The sequence below is a fragment of the Miscanthus floridulus genome, chromosome 1 (assembly GCF_019320115.1).
Source record: "Miscanthus floridulus cultivar M001 chromosome 1, ASM1932011v1, whole genome shotgun sequence".
Lineage (NCBI taxonomy): Eukaryota > Viridiplantae > Streptophyta > Magnoliopsida > Poales > Poaceae > Miscanthus > Miscanthus floridulus.
The window spans coordinates 171,574,450-171,596,723 of NC_089580.1; the positions used below are offsets into that span (position 1 = coordinate 171,574,450).

A 22,274-nucleotide genomic window follows, 5' to 3' on the forward strand; every position below is an offset into this window, starting at 1 on the left:
GCTTAATAAATTCATCTCATGGAGTACTGAGGACTTCTATAATTTGTTTTATTATTACTATCCGAACACTCCCACGTGACACCTCGATATGATATCCCTAAACTTTAGCCCCCTGGATATATATTATTTCTATATACATAGTAGAAGCTATGTATGTGAAAATGATAAAACAACTTATAATTTAGAATAGAGCAAGTATTATCTTTTATTGCTGGAACATATGCTGAAATATGACCTCACCCTTGAAAAACACACACTGAAGCTGCCCTGATAAAAAGAGATGAACATTGTCGTCCTCATCCCGTGAAGCGGTGCAGAACATTTCTTTTCTAACTTACATTTTGTATCAAACAATGCCAACACTGGTTTTTAGTTGAAACGTATAGCTAGACAACTTTCCAAGCACAACATGCAGGCAGCCAAGCATGTAACGAAATAGCAAAGGAGCGTGACTCGAAAACTGCTCTCAAAATTCAAAGCAACACCAATGGCTCAGTTCGGCTTACTCTATATTCGGCTTGTTCGGCTTATTTTTTCAGTCGGAACAGTATTTTTCTCTTACAACAATTCAGTTAGAACAGTGTTTTTCAGCCAGTTTCAGCTAAGTTTCTGACCAGCTAAGTTTCAGCTAAGTTTCAGCCAGTTTCTCTCACAACAATTCAGCCAGTTTCAGCTAAGTTTCAGTTTCAGCTAAGTTTTCAGATATATTGCAACATGTGTGCATCAGCAAACCAGATAACTGATGGTTTTCCACCTTGCCAGGTGATATGAGTCATTTTATAACACCACTCACTATTTAATTCAAAAAGTTCAGTGACAGAACATATCTGAGTCTGACGTTTCCCTTTCACTGCTCAATGTTCATTTTTGTGACTTGCAAGCATTGAGTTTGTTCTATATACCTATTAATCAGTGGAAGAATATGGCTGATAAAAGGAACTTCTGCATATATTTTTGGTGACTTTATCATCGTTTTTTTTCAACTTTTTATTTCCTTCAGATAATGGCAATTACGTATCCATGATTCCTATTCACAGTTCTGTAGCCTCCTCAACAGCTATGCTAACACAGAACACGTTGACTGAACAGGCATGCAAGTGCCATGGTCACCCTATTGACCTTGTCACCCCAAATAAGGCAAAATGGACGTGTCCAATAACTAATCGACAGCTTGCAGCTTCTGATGTTACTCATACTGCTGTGAGAATTGGAGAACAAACAGTATTGTTTCTGCCTATTTCGGAAGGTAGTTCGAACTTGCAGCGAGTCTCTACTTCCATTTCTTTTTATGTAATTGAGCGCACTGAATTAGCTTCAATGAATGAAGGTACCCACGATTGCTTTCTGTTCAGATACAAATATTTTGTAAATTAAATGAAAACATGTGTTAACAGGAGTCATAATGGGGAGGTCTTATGTTGTGATCCCCAGTTCAAATGATGTTGAAGCTTCTCTAACTGATGAGAGTTCAGATCAGAACATCCAAAGTTAGTATTTCAAGTTTATGTACTATGATGTATCTCTAGCTTCTCAAACGATACTGATATGTCAATATTATCTATGCTGTGCAGTTTTCTATGGTCTATGTGAAACTCTTTTACCAGGGACTTGTTTGCTCTTCATCATGCAATATGTGAAACTCTTTTCAAGCTTGACCAGGGGAGGCATGCCTTCTCGTCACCCACTCTTCGTCCTCTGCCGTCCATACGCTCAATCAATTCAACTAATTATCAAAGCGTCCCAAAAGCCCCGAGACGAAGGAGCCAAATGGTGAGAGCGCTAAGAGGTTGGACCGATGGGCGATAACATAGGCCCGGGCAATGACTTCGTAACCTTAATAATTTTCATTTCACCATCTTTTGTGGGTGTCATTTGTCTGCAGATGATCTCTAGGTTTTGTTGTAACTAGGATTAAAATGGCGAAAGGAGACGGGGGCGTTCTGGTCGAAACGAGGAAGCCCCGTCGAGGACCAAAGGCGTCGTCCGCGGAGGGCAAAGGTTGCTTAGCACAGGCGGTCCCCTCCTTGTGCCAGAGGGCGCCCAGGTGCTGACTGAAGAGGGGGCAGCGAAGCCCGGTGGACCGAATAATCCCGGATCTGACAGGATATGCTCCCAATCTGGAATCAATGTGAGGATAGTTTAGCCATATATAAAGCCTACTAACATATATAAATACGCCCCCCGGGGTCATCGTAAAGGATGATGATGAGTATTGAAACCAGCTATCCATTCAATCACTTCGACATTCCCGTCTCGACATACTTTCGCTCTCGCCTTGTCACCTTTCGCGGGCCCACGAGTAGCCTAGCATATACCTAGTGTTTGAAAGTTATAAGGCCTAGAACAACACAATGAGCCTGTTCGTTTGTTGGTTTCAGCCAAGGCTTATTAGTCAGCTAACAGTATTTTTCTCTCGCAATAAATCAGCACCACAACTAGTGAACAGGCTGAATCAATCATAAATTCTTCAATCACTCAATCAGCTGAGTCTGAGCCTGAGACGCCTAAGGATGGCAATGGATCGGGTTTGGTGCGGATATCCGCGGGTTTCGGGTTCTGCGGGTTCGGGTTTGGGGATGATTTTTCACCCACGGTTTTCGGGTTTGGGGCCCCGAAACCAATCGGGTTCGGTTTCGGGTTTGGTTTTCCATCCGTGGATATCCAATGGATATCCGAAATAAATCATTTGGAATTAAAACTCATGTTTTATAATATACTAATAATAATTTATTTACTTAGATTATTAAATTTATTTAAAGTTGACTCATGAAAATATTTATTATTTGTTGCCTCTTGTTTATACATGTGAATATGTGTATATATATCCGCGGATTTCGGGTATCCATTCGGGTTTCGGGTATCTGTTCGGGTTTCGGGTATCCACGGGTTTGGTTTTGGTGATGGATTTCCATCCGAATCGGTTTTCGGGGTGGGTTTGGGTTTCGATTTTGGGTTTCGGTTTTGGGTGCACGGAGACTCCACCCGATCCGAACCCGACCCGTTGCCATCCTTAGAGACGCCAGACGGAGAACATCACCTATGACTATGAGCACCAGTGGACCCATCTGGCTAACACGCTGCTGATCCAGCCTCGCTCGGCTGTAACGCCCACACCCACCACTCCATCAGGCAGGCTGCAGGCACGCACCAGCCAGCCAGCGCCCGCCCACCACCGAGAAAACACCGCACCACCCGCCCGCCCTCCCGGCCGACATCACACGACCGCCCGATCCGGCCGGAGTCTCTCCCTTTTACCCCGCCCGCGCCTCCGCCTGCGCCTCCGCGCTGACGCCCGCCGCGGCGTCCGCCCCCCGAGTCCAACCCCAATTCTGCCGGGGCAGCGGCTCTCCAAATCCCCAATTTTTTCCCCTGCCCCAAAGGCCGCGGGGATGAACCGGATCCCGTCCGTCTCGCTGCGGGGCGGGGCGGACGAGGACGCCGCGGCGCTGTCGCGGTGGGTGCGGGCCTTCTGCGTCATCCGGTTCGACCTGGAGCGCGGGCAGCTGGTGGAGGCCTGCTTCCCGCCCGACGCGCTGATGGCGCCCGGCGGCGGCCTCGACCGCCTCGTCGCCTTCTCCTCCTTCCCGGACTCCATGTCCCACCACCTCCCGCGCCACCGCTCCTCCGTCCACGACTCGCTCTTCTCCTTCCGCGTCCCGGACCCGTCCTCCCCGCGCCGCGCTTTCCTCTACGGCTTCGTCTTCAACCGCCAGCGCCAGGACGAGCGCCTCCCCCGCGGCGGCGAGCAGAAGTCCGTAGTCATCCTCTCCCACGCTCCCTACTCCTCGCTCTTCCGCTTGCTGCTGCAGATCCTCGGCCCGCTCTGCTTCGACGTCGGCCCCTCCGCGCTGGCCATGGTGGCGTCGCACGTCGCGGCGTGGCCCGCGCCTGCGCCAGGGCGCCCAATGGAGCTTCCAATTGGCAGTGCCGCGCTGCGCGTGCACCTCCCGCCTGCGGCTGACGACCCTGGTCCGCCGCCTGCACTGCTGCCCGCCAATCCCTCGGTGCCGTACGGACTCTTCCATGATGCCGACCTGTTTGCCGCGTTCCGTGGATTACTCCTCCACCTATGGACGCTCTGGGAGCTCATGGTGGTTGGCGAGCCCGTGCTGGTTGTTGCACCGTCCCCAGCTCAGTGCTCGGAGGCTGTGGCTGGGCTTGTTAGCCTTGTTGCTCCACTTTTGTACAGTGTAGACTTCAGGCCGTACTTCACCATCCATGATCCAGATTTTGCTCGCCTGAATGCACTTGCAGAAGGTGAGGTGTTCCCGCCGATGGTACTTGGAGTGACCAACTTGTTTTTCTTGAAGAGTCTTAAGAGCATTCCCAATGTTGTATCGGTGGGAAGCCCAAACCCAAATTCAACAAGGGTGCTACCAGTGGGTGGCCAATCGCCAGGAAATGGAATGAATGGGACACCTGGGAAGCTCAAGCTTGAGAAACTTGCAATCAATAAGTTCTCTCCAACTAGCCTATTGAATTCCATCAAATTGAGAAGAGAAGGCCCTCTTTCTCTCATGACAGAGCACAAAGAAGCATTATGGAGCACGTATTCGCCAACCACAAAGCCTGATACTTCTGTTCTAAATAGGCTCATTGACGCTGGTGTGTCACCAAGGATTGAGGAGTCCATGTCAGTAGTCAACAATGAGATATTGCGGCGGCACTTCTTGGAGCTGACGACCAACTTCCTTGCACCTTTTGGGCCGTATCTGAGAACTACAACACCATCAGAAGGGAGTTCACCTTTTGTTGACCCACCATTGCTACCACCATTTCACGCAGATGAGTTTGTCAATGGTTTGGCTGCTAGAGGTTCAGGGAAATTTTTGTCCAAAAGGTTGAGGTCCAATTGGTTGGACCTATACAGGTAAGCTATAATTGTTTTTATTTGTGAATAAATTTGTTAGGTGTCTTCTTTGAATTGCTGGCATAATAATGAAGCATGACCTGTGTTTCTCATATTTAACAGGAGATTCCTCGAAGGCCCCAATTTCATGCCTTGGTTCCGGCAAAGACGTGCTGCTGCAGAGCAAGAACAGCAGAGGCTCTGGAGGCAGGCTCGCATGAATGTTGACATTGAAAAGCTAATGTCAAATATGTCTGAATTAGAGAGGATTGATTCTTTTAATGCTGTTGAGCGTTATCTTCTCAGAGAGATGGAGGTAACTTTCTTAGTCACATCTGACCTACTAAGTTTTGCAATTTCTTAACATGACAGCATTTCATTATTAAGGCATTTATTCTGCAAGTTAGGTGTGCAAATTTAAGTTTGATCACCTGGACAAGTTCTATGTTCTGACAAATATAATGCCAAGAATAGCTCAGAATACACATATCAAGTAAAGAAGAAAGAATTGCATATGTTTGTATTGATGAATTTGTCACCGAAGGCTGCAAACTTATCCTAACATGAAACATAAATAAGACTTAACTGTCTGACTCTAGACCTTTTTTTGTTGGGACTGCTTAAGTTGGAGTTAGACTCAAATACTAAGAGGTGAGATAAGTGGCATCCTGGCATTATCTGTGGACTCTAGGAACTGAAACAATTGAAATAATACGTACTGGTAATTAATTGAGAATGATCTTGCTTAGGGATTAAATGTTCCAATACTCAGAAAGTCAGATCCCTTTCAGGAAAAAGTTCAGCATCATTTATCCATGGTGCATATATCAAAATTAGCATGAGTGAAGTTCTTATAACAAGCAGATTAGTGTCACTAGCAGTTCGCATTAACTTCTTGTAAAGAAAAGTAAATACTAATATCCTATAATTGCTTTCGCTAGCTGCCACAAGAATAGCTTGTTTCCTTCGTGCTGATAAAATGTATATTTCAAGCTACCATCTTGCACCAAGAGCATAAGCATATTTGATGCTAGTCTGCCATGTTTTTGTTAGTTTGACTATAGACACTCCTCTTCCACACAAAAAATTTGGCAGGACATCTGTATTTTAAATTTTGATGAAGACTTTGGTACTGTATTAAAGGAACCCTTTGTTTCCTGACTGCCATGCCTTAAGAAATGTAGTTTTCCACAATAATTCATATAGCTTGAATATTTATTACTATGTTTTCGAAGAATTACTACTTTACCTGTTGGGAGCTAATAAGAGCAATGTTAACTGCCTCTTTGTTTGAAGAACACCATGTTGGGTTAGTGTTTGAATGACTATTCTACTGTACAAGAGTACAGGACTATATTAATCATAGGTTTTGTTTTCTATTATTCTATATTGAATGTCTATAGAGGAATACTGTATTTTCTAACATCTCGTAGTTGCCTTCATTGGTATCACCAATAAACTAACCAAAATGATGTTCGTGTTTAGTACTCCCTCCACTCCAAATTATAAGACTATGGCTTTTCTACATTCATAGCTTTTGCCATAAACTTAGATATATACTATGTCTAGATACATAGTAAAAGCAATGTATCTAGAAAAGCCAAAACGTCTTATAATTTGGAACTGAGGAAGTATATATTTTGTCACTTGTTACATCAGCAACTAAGGTTGTTTGACCGGAAATGGGCATGGTTCTTAATGGTTTATAGCATTTAGAGAATTTGAAGGCAAAAGGAATATCTTGTGCCATTAACATGCTCAACATCCCTATTCTGTCATTTGGCCATATATTCTGTAGACATTTATCAAGCGAAGTTCCTAATGTTAATGTCTTCTTCCTCCAGAACCCTGGAAAAGGAAGTGCTGATTCAATAGGAGCATGCCAAAAATTGAAGGTAGACCTCCAAGCAGCATTCAATGTCCTGCCGAAAGACATGCAACAACTCCTGCTCTCGAACCCTAAAAGAGCTGTTCTTCTTCAAGGTAGTCAAGAAAAGGCCCTGGGGGCCAACGGCATTGTCACCCAGACAAGTTTGTAGCAGTTCTCCCCCCCCCCCCCCCCCCCCCTCTGTAACATTACCATTGTGACTATTTTTCCCACACATAATACAAAGTTACACATTTATATACTTGCTTGATGGGTTAACCCACGTTTGTCAGATCTGTCTCTTTCCCTCGTTCTTCCTCTATTAGTTTTCCATAGTAACCCTATTTGGTAAGGCATGGAAATCTTAGCAGACTAGCAGAGCGGCTACTGCTTCTCTAGGTACGCAGGTTTGGAACGTGGGCTTTTCCTCTTGCACCCAAAATGACACAACAACGTGCAGCCTTGCTCCAGTGCCGGGGTTTACTGCTGTATTCCAGTACGTGCATGATGACGTTGCGTGTCCAAATATTCAGGCGGCTCCAACACATCGATGTCGTTAGTTGGTGCAAGCAGCATATCGTCTCTCTTCTACAGTCTTGTGTAAAGTTCAGCTCATAGATTTGCTTTCTTGCTTCCTCAGATTTTGAGGGAGTTAGAATACACGGGGTGCAGATCCGCCCCATACACTATAGAATCCAAACGAAAAATGTTGCAGAAAAGCGCATGAATAATATTGAATTTCTCAAAGATGTATTGCAAGGGAAAGATAATAGCACTCTCTAAATACAGTGGAAATGGTCTTAGAAGTGGGTACGGTACGGGAGGAAAATTCAAAAGATTCAATTTATCTCAAACTACTCTTTGCTGAACACTTCCCTTACGAAACCTTGCTCTGAATCTGGGCCTACTAAATGTTGAGGATGAAGTCGGCTAGTGTCACACTATCACCCCTGTTTAGATCTAATTGGAAGCATGATTTCTCTGGATGCTTAAACTTGCTTTGGTCCTGCAGTCCTTGCAAGAATTTGACAGATACCAAGAAATAAACCTTATCCGAACTCAAGCTACATGAACAGAAGTGATATCGCTGAAGATTGTGATCATGGAAAAACATCTGGACATAATTTCCGCTAGCCAAAATCCGACCTCTGCAAGTATAAAAGATAATTTAGAGTAACCTTTTAATTTGCACTTAAATTACCCACGGCTACCATTATAAAGTATAAACTAAAGCATCCTTTAAATCTATATCTAAATTTCCAATATAAACTATTATGAAAAATAATTAAATAACTATAAATAGATGTTTCTAAATTGCCCAGTTCTACCATTCTTGAATTCAAAGTATAAATGCTATGTGTCATCGATATACTAACTATACATGCATACGTTAGCGATAAGCATATATTTTGGTAATTTATGACCGTGAAAAAAAGTTCGTTGAACAAACCACATACCAAAGGCATTGACAATTTGGGTAGAGATTAAAGAGTATATAAATGGATATCGTGTTAAAGAAATGAATAGACAGAGAGTAAAGGAAACCAATTTAGATTAGTTTTATGTAATTTATTTATCCATGAAACCTATGTAACATAATATTCTAGACCGTGTTGAAGCACGGGTTAATGAACTAGTAAGATACTAACCAATTTTGTGTACAAGGTTAGGCACATCCTGAGATGTTCATGCTTGGCAACTCATAATCATGTATAGATACAATGTGAATCCGGAGGCTAGAAGAATGTACAACTTCAACACGAGGCCTGCACAACAGATGAAAACAAGTGGGTTAGTTGAAGAGAACTATAGTTGTAGCCAAATAAACAAAAGGAGAATGACTGATGTGTATGGTGGTATGAAAAGCATGGGATGGTGGATAGGATGATTCCACCTCTTAGTTACCTTGGGTTAGTCAGACTTTGACTACTGGAATGGTTCCTATCAACTTGCAGCACTGCCTTCTTAGCTCCTCGCTATTGCCAGAACTGACATCCAATACTCGCAATGAACTTGGAAGATCATTCATCTTGGGCAGTGATTGAAGGGCTGGGCAGCCTATGATCCATAAATCTTGCAGTGAACTTGGCAGGCAATCCATGTTAGTCGCTGAATTCTCACTTTTGGAAGTAGCAGAATTCCTACTCTCATCGAGAGAGGATGACACTAGGAGTTGGGATAATTTTCTGGTTTATTTCTCAATGCCATGCCAACCCGAGGGGTTGGGGATACATATTTATAGGCTGCTAGCCAGCCAAGCATATGCCAAGATGCTAGTCTAAGATGCTGTACTAGATGCTAAGATGCTGTCCTCTAAATGCTAGTCTAAGATGCTATCCTAGATGCTGTCCTCTAGTCTAAGATGTTGTCCTATGCTGTCATAAAAACACAAAGACCACAACAGCCCCACAAAGACCACAACAACCCCACAAAGACCACAGCAGCCAGACTTATCCATCATTCTTCCCCTAAGTCTTGTGCGTCGTCTTGTGGGAAAGTTGAACCATTTCGGTCCTGGAGCAGAGCTCAAGGAACTTATCCTCCCAAGGGGCTTGGTGAGCAGGTCCGCAAGCTGGTCCTTGGTGTTGATGTAGCTCGTCTTGATGCTCCCTTCCTCAAGACAGCCTCGGATGAAGTGGTACCTCACCCGGATGTGCTTGCTGCGTTCATGAAAGACAGGGTTCTTTGCCAGGGCCAGAGCGGACTTGCTGTCCACCCTGAGCTCCACCGCTCTAGTGTCTCTGCCGAGGAGATCACCAAACAGTCGAGCGAGCCAGAGCGCCTGAGTCAAAGCGATGGAGGCCGCTATGTACTCGGCCTCGCAGCTGGACAGGACCACCACCTGCTGCTTGACCGACTACCAGCTAACGAGGCACTTGCCGAGGAAGAAGAGGATCCCGCTCGTGCTCTTGCTGGTGTCGATGTCGCCGGCGTGGTCGCTGTCGTTGTACCCGACGAAGTGTGCCACCCCAGGGCACCTAGGGTAGTAGAGGTTGTGGTCAAGAGTCCCCGCAACATAGCGGATGATCCTCTTCACAGCCTGCTGGTGCTCCGTTGTCGGTCGCTGCATGAACCGACTAACGTAGCCGACGGAGAATGCTAGGTCCGACCGTGTGTGGGCGAGGTAGCGAAGGCTCCCCACAAGACGCTGGTACTGCGTAGCGTCCACCTCCTCCGTCGTGCTGTCGCGGCTCAGCTTCAGCCTCTCCTCCATCGAAGTGAGAGCTAGGTTGCAGTCGGTGAGCCCAGCTAGCTCAACGACGCGCTTGGCGTAGGCGGTCTGTCGAAGCGTGATCCCAGAGTCATCCTGGTGCACCTCGATTCCCAGGTAGAAGGAGAGAGGCCCCAGGTCAGTCATCTGGAAGGTGGCCTTCATCTCTTCCTTGAATGCTGCCACCTCCGCATCCTTAGTGCCGGTGATCACTAAGTCGTCGACGTAGACACCCACCAGCAGAGCATTACCTCCACTGCCCCGTCGATAGATGGCCGCCTCGTGCGGGCTTTGCTCGAAGCCCATCCCCTTTAGCGTGGAATCCAACTTGGCATTCCACGCCCTCGGTGCCTGCCACAAGCCATAGAGGGCATTGCGCAGGCGGAGCACCTTGCCCTCCTTGTCGGGGATCGCAAATCCTGGCGGCTGGTGCACGTAGACCTCCTCCTTCAAGTCGCCATTAAGGAACGCTGACTTGGCGTCCATGTGATGAACACGCCAGCCCTCCTAGGCAGCTAGCGCAAGGAGTCGCACGGACTCCATCCGTGCCATGGGAGCAAAGGCGTCGTCGAAGTCGACCCCCTCCTGTTGCACGAAACCTCGTGCCACCGAGCGAGCCTTGTGCTTGACGATGGCACTGGCTTTATCCCTCTTCAGCTTGTACACCCACTTAAGGGTGATCGCGCGATGACCACAAGGAAGGTCAGCAATCTCCCAAGTGCGGTTCTTCTCAATCGCATCCATCTCCAACTGCATCGCGGCGCGCCATGCCGCGTGTCTCTCGGCATCTGCAAATGATCGGGGCTCGTCGTCGTCACACGCAAGGTGCAACTGCGCCTCTAGGTCGTGAGGCACCAGTCCCGGCACTGGCTGGTCATCGAGAAGGTTCTCCATCGTACGGTACCGCAACGGCTCACCGTCGTGGTACGCGTCGACACGCTCCTCGTCGTAAGAGAGCGGAGTAGCGAGCTCAACCGGGCCATGCTCGACATGAGCTGGTGGTGGAGTAGACGTGCCTGGAGTGGTGCCTGTCGGTGCTGGAGTGTGTGGCGTTGCCGGCTGTGGTGGAGCCGACGAAGAACTCATCACAGCTGAGGTCCTGGCTGGAGAGCGTGGTGCTGTCGGAGTAGCAGGCGCCGAGATCAGTGGAGGCTCGGGGACTAGGGTAGACGCACTCGCCAAAGAAGAGCCGCCTACTCCCCCAGCTCCCTCGAAGTGGACGTACTCGATAGTGAAGTCGTCGTACGTCGGAGCCGAGCCGTCATCCACCGCCTTGTCCCACGCCCATCCTCGCCCTTCATCGAACACAACGTCATGCGCCGTGCGCACATGCTGTGTCTTTGGGTTGAGGATGCGGTAGGCCTTCGAGCCCTCCGCGTAGCCGATGAACACTCCTAGAGTGCTCCTGTCGTTAAGCTTGCTGATGTGGTCAAGCTCCTTGGCGAACGTGAGGCAGCCGAAGACCCACAAGTGGGAGACCGTTGGCTTGCGCCCATGCCAAGCCTCGTACGACGTCCTGCCGTCGAGCGCCTTGGTAGGCGAGCGGTTGAGGATGTAGACGGCCGTCACCACCGCCTCGCCCAGAAGACAGTCGGCATCCCCCTCTGCTTGAGGAGGGCCCGAGCCATCCCCACAACCGTCTGGTTGTGCCGCTCGATGACGCCGTTCTGCTGCGGGCTATACGGCGTGGAGTAGTGGCGCTGAATGCCCTCGTCAGCGTAGTATGACGCGAATTCAGCCGCCGTGAATTCGCCGCCATTGTCGGTGCGCAGCACTCACAGCTTGCAGCCACACTCTGCCTCCACAGCAGCCTACGTGCACCTAATGGCGTCCGTAGCCTCTCCCTTGCTGCCGAGGACCATCACCCACATGTAGCGAGAAAGGTCGTCGATGAACAGCAGGAAGTAGCGTCGTCCTCCCGGTGTGGCCGGTGTCACCGAGCCACACAAGTCCCCGTGCACAAGCTCGAGCCTCTCCATGACTCGAAAGCTAGCCCGCTGTGGAAAGGGGAGTCACCTCTGCTTTGTCAATACGCAGACGTCGTAGAGCTGCTCCACATGGTCGAGGCACGGTAGGCCTCGCACCATCTCCATGGCACTGAGCTGCTTCAGGGCCTCAAAGTGAAGGTGCCCAAAACGCTCGTGCCACTGCCACGCCTCGTCGTCCCGACGAGCAGCGAGACAGAGGGGTTGTGCCACCTACACGTTAAGGACGTAGAGTCGATTTGCGCTTCTGGATACCTTGGCAAGAAGGCGACGACGATGATCCCAAATCCTCATGACTCCGTCCTCAACCACCACGCGCGAACCATTCTCATCCAGCTGTCCCAAGCTGATGATGGAGTTCCTCAACACGGGGATGTAGTAGACTCCAGTGAGCAGCCTGTGCTCACTAGACACGGTAGTGAAGATGACGGAGCCGACGCCCTTGATCTCCACGCCGGAGGCATCATCAAACTTGACGGAGCCTCGGACGCTAGAGTCAAGCTTGATGAAGAACTCCCGTCGACCGATCATGTGATGGGTGGTGCCGGTGTCGAGGCACCACCCGTCAGTCTTGTCGTTACCGGAGCTATGGGCGTGTGCTTTTGGCTCGTCGAGGTGGAGGAGAGCCGCTGCAACCAGTGTCACTGGAGGTAGCTCAATGCTTGCATGTGCCATGAACAAAGCCAGCTCCTCCTCCTCTGCCTGTGCGACGTGGGCCTAGCCGCATCGTGGCTGTCGGTAGTCCTTGGCCCAATGGCCGAGCTGGCCGTAGTTACGGCAGGCGTCGTCTCATGCCGGCTTGTGCCTGCCGGCGGCGCCGCCTTGGGCGCCTCCGCGGGCATCACCCTCGGCACGTCCTCACGCCCCGGCGTGGGCGTCTCTGCGTGGCTTGCCACGCTTGCGGCCGCCTGTCACGGAAGAAGGCTCCCCCTTCTTCCGGTCACCTTGGCTGGCAAGCCACTGCTTCCGAGTGAGAAGGAGCTTCCCGCCAGTGGTGATGGGCCCCGAGAGAGACTGTGGCTCATCGCTGTCGACGACCTTGAGGCGACCTATCACCTCCTCGATCGACATCGTGGAGAGATCCAGCAGGGACTCGATCGAGCGAGCCATCTGCTTGTACTTCTCGGGGACGTAGCGAAAGAGCTTTTCGACAGCTCTCTCCTCGCCGTAGGTGTCATCGCCGAACTGCACCATCTTCTGCAACAGAGTGTTGAGACGGAGAGCAAAGTCATCAACGTCCTCACCTGGCTTGAAGGCCAGGTTCTCCCACTCCTTGCGAAGTGCCTGCAGTGTGGACTTGCGGGCGCGGTCGCTGCCGATGCGTGCCGTAGCGATGGCGTCCCAAGCCTCATTGGTAGTCCGCTTGTTGGTAAGCGAGAACCGCATCTCGGGCGGGACTGCAGCGATGAGGGCATCCAGCACCCGTCGATCTAGATCGTAGTCGACGTCGTCGTATCGGACTGCCTCCCACATGTGCCGCACCTGGAGCTTTACCCTCATCATCGTAGCCCACTCGACGTAGTTGGTCTTGGTGAGGGTAGGCCACCCACCGCCGGGACCGACGTCCTTGGCAACAGCTTGGAGCCCGTGGTAACCACGGTACCGATCCGGGGAGAGAGAGCCACGCTGTCTGTGAAGGCCGCGCTCTCCATCGACCCGTCGGTACCGATCCGGGGAGAGAGAGCCACGCTGCCTGTGAAGGCCGTGCTCTCCATCGACCCGTCCGCCACCGTTGCCGTACGCGCCTCCTATAGGAGCGCCACCGGCGCGTCCGCCCCTGTCTGGGCTGCCTCCACGCTCGTGGACGTGCGCAGCTGCCCCAGGAGCGCCACCGCCGTGCGCGCCTCCTCTAGGAGCACCGCCAGCGCGTTCGCGCCTGTCTAGGCTGCCTCCACGCTCGTGGGCGTGCGCGGCTGCCCACTGCGCCGCCCGCGCTCGTGCTGCCTCCCTCTCAAGCAGCTCGAGGTCCGCGCTGATGCTGCCGCGCAGAGCCTCGACCTCCGCTGCCGCCGCACGCGCTGCATTCGCCGTCGCCGTTGCTTTCGCCTCCGCTCTGGCTGCTGCCAGCTCCGCCACTGCCAGCCTCGACGCCCTTGTCGCCGCCGCAGCGGTCTCTGCCGCCGCTCGCTCGCGTTCCTCTGCCGCGGTAAGTTCGGCCTCCTGCCGACGCCGCGTGCTCGAGGCGATCGAGCGCTGAGACTGTCCTGCGGACATGACGCGCTACCAGGGCTGCTGCGTGGGGAGAGGGCTGCTTCAGACGAGCTGCTGCTCGTAGCTGGGGCTGTTGTGTGGCTGGGAGAGGAGATGAGCAGGAGATGCTTAGGCTACAGGATAGTACGGCTCTGATATCACTTGTTAGTCGCTGAATTCTCACTCTTGGAAGTAGCAGAATTCTTACTCTCATCGAGAGATGATAACAGTAGGAGTTGGGATAATTTTCTGGTTTATTTCTCAATGCCATGCCAACCCGAGAGATTGGGGATACATATTTATAGGCTGCTAGCCAGCTAAGCATATGCCAAGATGCTAGTCTAAGATGCTGTCATTGATGCTAAGATGCTGTCTTCTAGATCCTAGTTTAAGATGCTGTCCTAGATGCTGTCCTCTAGTCTAAGATGCTGTCCTAGAAACACAAAGACCACAACAGCCCCACAAAGACTAGCGAGACTTATCCATCTCCATCAATCCATGGGTAGAGACCGGATGGGTGGACAACTGTGTATCCCTAACCTTTTCAGTGAAACTTGGAAGGCCATCTTTGGGCAACATGATGGCTGCACAATTTAAGATGATTAAAATCTTGAGGTTGGGAAGTCTGTGTAGCCCTTTAGGGAGGCACTGCAGCTTGTGGCAGTCACTAAATGTGATCTCCACAAGAGAGACGAGGAGCACAAGGGCCTTCTCTTGCTCTTTTGTGAATCGCTCCACCTCTTTTACCCTCCGAAGATGCAGTGAGGTGAGCGAGGAAGCGAGCAAGGTACAGATGGGCGCAACAAGAACTCCTGCGACATCATCTGTTTTAAGCAGTTGGGAGGAAGAGGATGGGAACTCTTGTTCCCGTGGCAGTGAGGGCTTGGAACCAGCAAAGAAATTGGGAGTTTCACGGATGATTAATTCAGTGAGAGTGAGATGATCTTGGGAGAGGAGAGACCACAGCCCCTTGCCTCTTAAATCCTCACATTCCACTATGGTTAATCTTGTGAGAGAGGTGAGGTTTGAGATAGGCGACAACATCTCGGTGCCCACTGCGCCAAGATAGAGATATTCCAAGGAGGTTGGGAAGGGGAAACCTGAACAAGAAGAGGATGACGAACAGGAAGAGAAACTGGGGCAACCACTTATCTCCAACGATCGGAGGGATCGCAGACCTTGGAGTCCTTGTCTTCCACCGGCTCGTCCAACTTGTCTGTTGTCGTCGACTCGAACTGGATTGGAGTCGAGGCCCAGATTTGGGCAGTTCCAGATCTTCAACTTTTGTAATTGGGAAGGCAAGAGCAGCATCCCTTCTGCTGCTGTTTCCTCCTCTCCCCTTTGTGGGTGCTCCTTGATTTGTGCATCATCCACTTTGTTAGCTGAAGATGGTGGCTCAGGTGTTGCCGCGGCCTGCTTCTCTCTTACACCTAGACCTGTTATCTTGTTACATGACCACACGTCCAGTTCTGAGAGCTTGGGGAAATAATTGAGTAGTTGTGTCAATTCCTTAACGCTACCACCCCACCTGGTGATGTCCATGCATTCGATTGGAAAGTGATATTTGGCACAACTCTCACCTTTAACCAACGAGAACACAATGCCGCTTGAATGCCGCAGCTGGAGTCTTTATGGATGATAGAACCTGAAATTGATGCAGTGGGAGAGGAGGGCATCTTTCCATCACCAACTCTTTTAGTTCAGTTAGATTACCAAAGGCCAATGTGTTCCAAAACGAGCTATCAAGATCATCCTTCCCTAAAGTTGTCAAGCTATATTCAAGTCGATAATTTTTTGCACAAATCAGTTCCTCAAAGCCCAAACCAACTCTATTTATCCGAGTGGAGCACAGAGCACTGGTCCAAGGTACAGGAGGAAAGGACAACAGCTTCGGACAGTTTACAATTTTGAGCTCCGGTAGTCTAGGAAACAAATTCATCTTTGCCTCGTTCTGTTGCTGACAGCAAGTAGAATGGGAAAACGACAACTCTGTGAGTTCAGAGCAATGTGTGATGATGAGCACTTCCAAGTGAGAGTACAGATGACTAGGGTCAATTTCAACCCATCTTTTAAATCTTGGCAGCTTATTAAATTCTAGCCTTCTCAAATTTCGAAAACTATTATGTGATATGCAGCCCAAATGCTCCTCACCATGCTTGTTGACCAGCCACAGTCCTCCAAGAGGTGGAAAATTTTCCCAAGACACATCATCCAGAAATAGAGATTCTAGATTTTTAACAGAGAGGTTCTCACCAAGCCATTTTGGGCAGTTAGTACCTCCATGCCCTCTAATGCATATACCACGGATATTGCTATGTGGTTTCATAATTTCTAGAACATTTTCCTCATATATATGATCCTTGTTATGTTGTTTGACATCCCATTCTAATGTTAGACTGTGCAACCTGTTTTTGTGTACCATTTCGGACTCAGTTGCTTCCTCCGTTGCTCGTACCCTTTCAAGACTACAAATGGCAAGTGAACCTCCAAGTTCTGCCAATTTCCCAAGCTGACTTAGTTCAAAACCCTTACTTTCTTTTCCAACTTCAAAGCTCCTTAACTCTTGCAATGATTTTATTTTTCCCACCTCAAATATGTTTGAGTGAAATTGAAGCTCATAATTTGGCACCAGAAAGTGATGCAATTTTGCAATGTTGCTCATATGTCTTGTGAAACCATAGCAGCCTTTGCATTCCTGCAGATCTATGACCTCTAAATGATAAAGTCTAGAGAGAGCACTAAGATTAACGGCCGACTTTCCCAAGTAAACTGATTTGATCCTTAGGTAGCGAAGATGAATAAGCTTTGAAAGGTTGCAGCACATATCCTCCACAGTATATGACGCCTCAGACAAATAAATAGTACGGAGGGCTGTTGCTTTCTCAAATAAATCACAGAAAGTCTTGGCAAAGCTTCCATGGTGTTCTCCGAATACCATCAATGTACGCAGGTTTTCAACTTTCAGCCTTTTATCAAGTGTGCTCAAGTCATTTTTTGAACGCAATGGCAGGAGCTCTGTCTTTCAATTAAGATAGGAAAAGAAAGTTTATGTACAAGTAAGGACACTCGAGATTAGGGTTTCAAACCCCCACAAGCATGTAAAGGAGGGAACCGCACGGCCTAAAGGGGGGGCAATAATTAAACATAAGCGAGTGCTCTCTTCCTTTGCTCTATGTCTTCCTTTATCCTTGTGGCTATCTGCGGCACCGTTTCTATCTTGTTGTTGAAAATTCTCCTATTTCTCTCTTTCCAAATATTCCAAAAGGTGTAGATTACTACCCCGTTAAGCCGTCTATGCTAAGATCTTGGTACTTTTCTTGCCGCCTCTTCCCACCACGACCTGATATGGGTGGGGTTTACCTGGGGTTGCTGTTGAAGTTGAGTGAAGTTTTCCCACGAGAGGATCTAATCCCAAACCGCCTTAGCAAAAGAGCAACATAGGCATAGGTGGAGGCCGGTCTCTAAGGGACCGTTGCACAACACACATTATTGTTGGTGTGGCCACCCTCTCTTTTATAGGTTTTGCGCCGTTAGAATTTTATCTTGCACTAAGATCCAGGCAAAGATCTTGCATCTATTCTCCATATGCGCTTTCCAAATCAATTCCGTATGGAAGGGGACGAGCGAGCCTTTGAATCGAATTCTATAGGCCGAGCGGGTGGAGTAATTCCCATCCTTGGTCCATCGCCAGATGATGGTGTCCTGGACGCCCTGTTGTAGGTGCATATCCTGTATTTGTATCTAAAGGGACACAAACTCCTCTATGTGGACAGCCGAGGTGATTTTCCTTTCTAGCTTGTGCATCCAACTATTGTTCCGGAGCTCTTGTTACACCATTCGGTTTGTCCTTAAAACTAGACGAAACAAGTTCGGGGCTAGGTGCCTAGGAGCTTGTCCATCAAGCCAATTATGGTGCCAAAACTTAGTCTTTGCACCATCCCCAAAAGTTATAATGATTGAGGAGTTGAAGAGGAGACGATCAAGTCATTTTTATAGTACTTGAAGTTCTTTATGTCCTCGACATCTTTGTTATCTACAATGATAGACAAGTGGCATACATCTTGGCGAATTTGAATTGACTTTATGTTAGAACTACATATGCCGAGACATTCAAATGACGAAATATTCACCGCCAAATTATGTAGTAGGTCATGGACAACAAAATAAGTATGACCATCATTTCTTTCATTCCTTTTTAGAAACCCATGATTAACCAAGTCACTTAAATAGCTATGTCCAACATCCTCAATTCTTCTGTTCAGGTCACATGGGTGTACAATGCCTAGCCCTATCCACCAGTGAACCAGCTCTTTACTATCGAATTCGTAGTCTTCAGGAAACAAAGCACAATAGTAAAAGCACTGCTGAAGATGGAAAGGAAGATAGTCATAGCTAAGCTTTAATGCTGGCATAATGTCATTCTCATTGGTTTGGAGTTCCCACTCTTTGCTTTCTAGAACTCTAGTCCAATGTTCCAAAGTAAGTTGGTTTCTTAGTAATCTTCCTACAGTCTTTGCCGCAAGAGGAAAACCTTTCAATTTGCTCGCAATTTTTTCCCTGACTTCACCTAATTCTTTGTGACATTCCCATGGCTGGTGATCACCAAATACGCATGCTTCAAAGAAATGCATGAAATCGTCACCCTCTAAGCATTCCATTTCTATTAGACAATCAACTGCCTTAATAACCATTTTTGACACCTCAGGAATTCGAGTGGTCACTATAACCATACTACCTTTTTCCTCCCCTCTTCCAAATGGTACCAGTAGTCTTTTCCATTCATCCTCATGACATGCCCACATATCATCTAACACAAGCAAAAACCGTTTATCTTTCAATCTTTGTTCAATTAGCTCCTGATCACTACTTAATTATTTTCACAGTCAACTTTAGGAATTTGTTTCACAGCATCATGTGCCAACCTACTAGCAGTAAAATTGAGGGAGACACATATCCAAATTGTGACCTCAAAATGGCTCTTCAATTCTGCATAGATGTGTTGTGTGAAAGTTGTCTTCCCAATTCCCCCAGGACCATCAATTGGAAGCAGAACAAGTTCATTATTAGCAGAACAGTTGCGATGAACAATGCCATGTATTCTACTATTTTGGATGTCCCTCCCATATAATTGATTCTCTGTAATGCCTGAAGTGGTTACAGGTCGTTTCTTAGCAATGTCTTTTTCAGTGATACGGTTGGTGCCTATGAACTCTAGGTTCAGAATGTTGGAGACCTTAGCACATATAGGCTTGAGGTGCTCTGTGAATCTGTGATGTCCTTCATCTTTGCAGACATGTCCACCCTGTTAAAATTCAATTCTGGTGCTAGTGTAGTGGTGTTTGTTCTCTGCTGTGCCATGGACGTCCAGCAGAGAAATTTCCTTCGATCCTCTGGCATGTTTGGACTCTCCAGCATGCCAGGGTGAGTATTACCATCATCGACCGATGAGAAGGAGCAGCATGGAAGGCATTTACCAACGGCATGGGCAGTACTGCGAGCAGCAGAAGTGTCTTTCAGCAGGCATCCACCGCCAACCTTCTTTTGGTCGCTGACGAGCTGCTCTCACGCTTGCCACACAAGACATCACTGAAGAATTGCCCTCCATTTCCTGTCATGTGATGATCCTCAGACATGTCAGAGTGTGCACCAACAGATGATATTATGGTCAATTAGTAAAGGGCGGCTTGGGAAGAGGCGCTATATGAGGCGGCGTGGGTATTACTAGAAGCCAATTTTTGCATGCATCCGCCGTGAACCTTGCCGTCATCCTGGCTGGTGGTAGGAGATGGCGGCGAGGAGCTGACAGTCCGCCCGCCACATGAGCAGACACTAGAGAGGCACCCCTGTTTTGCATTATTACCATCTTGCTTATCAGGATCACCCTGGACTTGGACGTTCATGTCACTACTAGAGCCAGAGGAGAGGTTGAGTTTAGCAGCTATGGCTCTGGCGTGTGGCGAGCGTTAAGGGCGAGTCCGTGGACGCAGCCCCCGGCGTGCACGTCGGCCGCATGGTAGGTGCCATCGAGCTCGTCCTGGATGCGGAAGTACTCGAGCTCATCAAGCACGTCGTCGGCATTGTAGGCCAGCTGCTGCGGCTTGTGCAGCAGCTCCTTCAGCGCAGGGCTGCGGATCTCCCTTTGTTGTGCGTTGTCGAGCATGGCCCGCGCGTATAGCAGCTCCATCTTAAGGGCGTCAACGTTGGGTCCGAGCCCCGTTGCTAGCCGCCCAAGAACCGTCTGACACGGGGGCTATCAATCGAATATCGTCGGCAGTCCTGTTAAATGTATCCCACAAAAATAGATTGATTGGCAGAGGACGTGAGATCAAGAAAAAGAAGGCAACAGAGACACACGAGTTAGACAGATTTAAGCCGTTAGTATGACGTAATACTCTACTCCTGTGGTCTGTTGGTTTGTATTAGCTATCGTATGATATTGCGTGAGTTTAGAGGGGTCCCTGCCCGCCTTATATAGTCTGGGGAGCAGAGTTACAAGTCGGTTAGATCTGAGAGATAACCGAAAAGTAATAACTGATTACAGGAATCTTGGGATCATACATATCCTAACAGATCTCGTAGTATCTTCAAGATATCTTCCAAATGTCTTGTGGAAGACGCCGACCAGGATCGTGCCTCGCAAGACTTCGTCTCGTGGGCTGGGCCGTCTCTAAGGGTATAGCCCATGTAATTTGCCGTGGGTATTCGAGGTCGTACCCTCCACAGGAGACAGCGCCTTGTCCACTATCCAGCGCGGGGGCTGACGGCGACCTCCATTCTTGTGATCTTGTCACCTCCGCCGCGCCGACGACGTCCTTGAGCTAGCGTGGCACTGGCGCCAGTCCAGCCGCCGGCAGATCTTTATTTGAAGAAGCTGCACGCATCATATAGGAACAGCAAAACCATGATCAACAATGATGCTGCGGCCAACGCTAGCTAGTTACATATATGCATGCATGTGTTCCTCACCCAACTACCCAAGTGAAGTGCAGAAGCTGAAGACTGAAGACACAACTTGTTTCTCTGCTGCTGCCAACGCTGCTCAATACAAGATTGACGCCGGGAAGGAGTCTCCGAGCTGGTGATGGGCTGGTTGTAGCAGCGCAGAGGAGTGATGAGCTGGCAGAGGGAAAGCAAAGCTGTGAGGAAAATAAAATAGAAGACGGAGAGCTAATGAAGGAGGGATAAATCAATCAACAATCAAGGAATCGGGCAGCAGTGACCTGATGCTCAAGAGTGGTCTCCCAAACACCAAAGCATTGTCCTTTGTTTTCCTATGTAATAATAAAGCGTAATCTTTTATAGCAGTGCAGTGCACGTCAGCACCGGATGTGATTACAGCTGCAGCATCTTTCCTTGGCGCCAGTTGGGTGGCCTTACTGTTATTTGATGGGAGTTGTCTCGTGTTAATAACCACATATCGCAGGCACCACCTCACATATTGAAATCATAAGCGGTAATGCTCTGTCTTGGATGTCTGTTCGAACGGACGGCCCTGTTGGTGGGCCGATGTCCACGATACTTTCTTATCCGTTCCCTTTCCGGCACCGCAATTTCTTAAAGAAAATATCGCCGCAGCGTCGTGAGTATGTGCCTGTGCTCTGCGACAGCGCTCCGTCGCGCTCCCGCCCGCCTTCCTCAATGCCACCGCACCTGGCCACATCCCGCACTGCTCTGCGCCCCACGTGCCCGCCTTCCTCAACGCCGCCACGCCCGACGACATCCTGCGCTGCTCTGCGCCCCGCGCCATGCCCACATCCACCTCGCCCATCGCAGAAGGAGAGGCAGGGGAGGCCTGCACCCCCATCCAGCGCGCCCGTCGACAGGAAGGGAAGGCATGCGCGCTGCGCCTGGGGTGCACGCTAGACCGTTGCTCTCAACGTCCCCCTAACCCGAGCTCGTTGGCTACCGAAATTCCTCGCCAGGTAGGTTGTGGCCGCCGCCGCCACTGTGTTTAAGTGTTTCAGACGTTTCAGACTTATGTTTCAAGTATTTCATTAGATGTTGCAAAAGTAGATCTGGGATGTTTCATATGTTGCAATAACAACATACACATGTTTTAAGCCTATGTTTAAAGTGTTTCAGTTGTTTCAGACGCCTGTTTCAAGTGTTTTCATCTGGATGTTGCATATGTTTGCTACAGCTGCACATATGTTTTAACTGTTTGTTTTCATG

General features: G+C 48.9%; 2 protein-coding genes and 1 pseudogene across 2 annotated transcripts; 2 read left to right on the forward strand and 1 right to left on the reverse strand.

Moving 5' to 3' along the window:
- The first annotated feature begins 705 nt into the window (after window positions 1–705).
- Window positions 706–1,893, forward strand: LOC136467130 (uncharacterized). Its single transcript, XM_066465688.1, has 5 exons — window positions 706–762; window positions 1,090–1,327; window positions 1,395–1,487; window positions 1,572–1,610; window positions 1,883–1,893. The coding sequence occupies exons 1-5, from the start codon at window positions 715–717 to the stop codon at window positions 1,891–1,893; spliced, it is 429 nt and encodes a 142-aa protein (XP_066321785.1). The 5' UTR covers window positions 706–714.
- Window positions 1,894–3,137: 1,244 nt separating this feature from the next.
- On the forward strand, window positions 3,138–7,153 carry LOC136502159 (uncharacterized). The gene is made up of 3 exons (XM_066497636.1): window positions 3,138–4,870; window positions 4,973–5,165; window positions 6,694–7,153. Exons 1-3 carry the CDS (start codon window positions 3,390–3,392, stop codon window positions 6,886–6,888), a joined length of 1,869 nt encoding a protein of 622 aa, XP_066353733.1. The 5' UTR covers window positions 3,138–3,389; the 3' UTR covers window positions 6,889–7,153.
- Window positions 7,154–8,631: 1,478 nt separating this feature from the next.
- Window positions 8,632–21,870, reverse strand: LOC136467133 (disease resistance protein RGA2-like; annotated as a pseudogene).
- Window positions 21,871–22,274: the final 404 nt, after the last annotated feature.

Bases quoted from the DNA above. Each gene is read 5' to 3' on its own strand.
- LOC136502159 (XM_066497636.1), top strand. From the start codon at position 3,390: ATGAACCGGATCCCGTCCGTCTCGCTGCGGGGCGGGGCGGACGAGGAC. The intron at 4,871-4,972 runs GTAAGCTATAAT...CATATTTAACAG, and splicing joins AATTGGTTGGACCTATACAG to GAGATTCCTCGAAGGCCCCA. The intron at 5,166-6,693 runs GTAACTTTCTTA...TTCTTCCTCCAG, and splicing joins ATCTTCTCAGAGAGATGGAG to AACCCTGGAAAAGGAAGTGC.
- LOC136467130 (XM_066465688.1), top strand. From the start codon at position 715: ATGTGTGCATCAGCAAACCAGATAACTGATGGTTTTCCACCTTGCCAG. The intron at 763-1,089 runs GTGATATGAGTC...TTGACTGAACAG, and splicing joins ATGGTTTTCCACCTTGCCAG to GCATGCAAGTGCCATGGTCA. The intron at 1,328-1,394 runs GTACCCACGATT...ATGTGTTAACAG, and splicing joins ATTAGCTTCAATGAATGAAG to GAGTCATAATGGGGAGGTCT.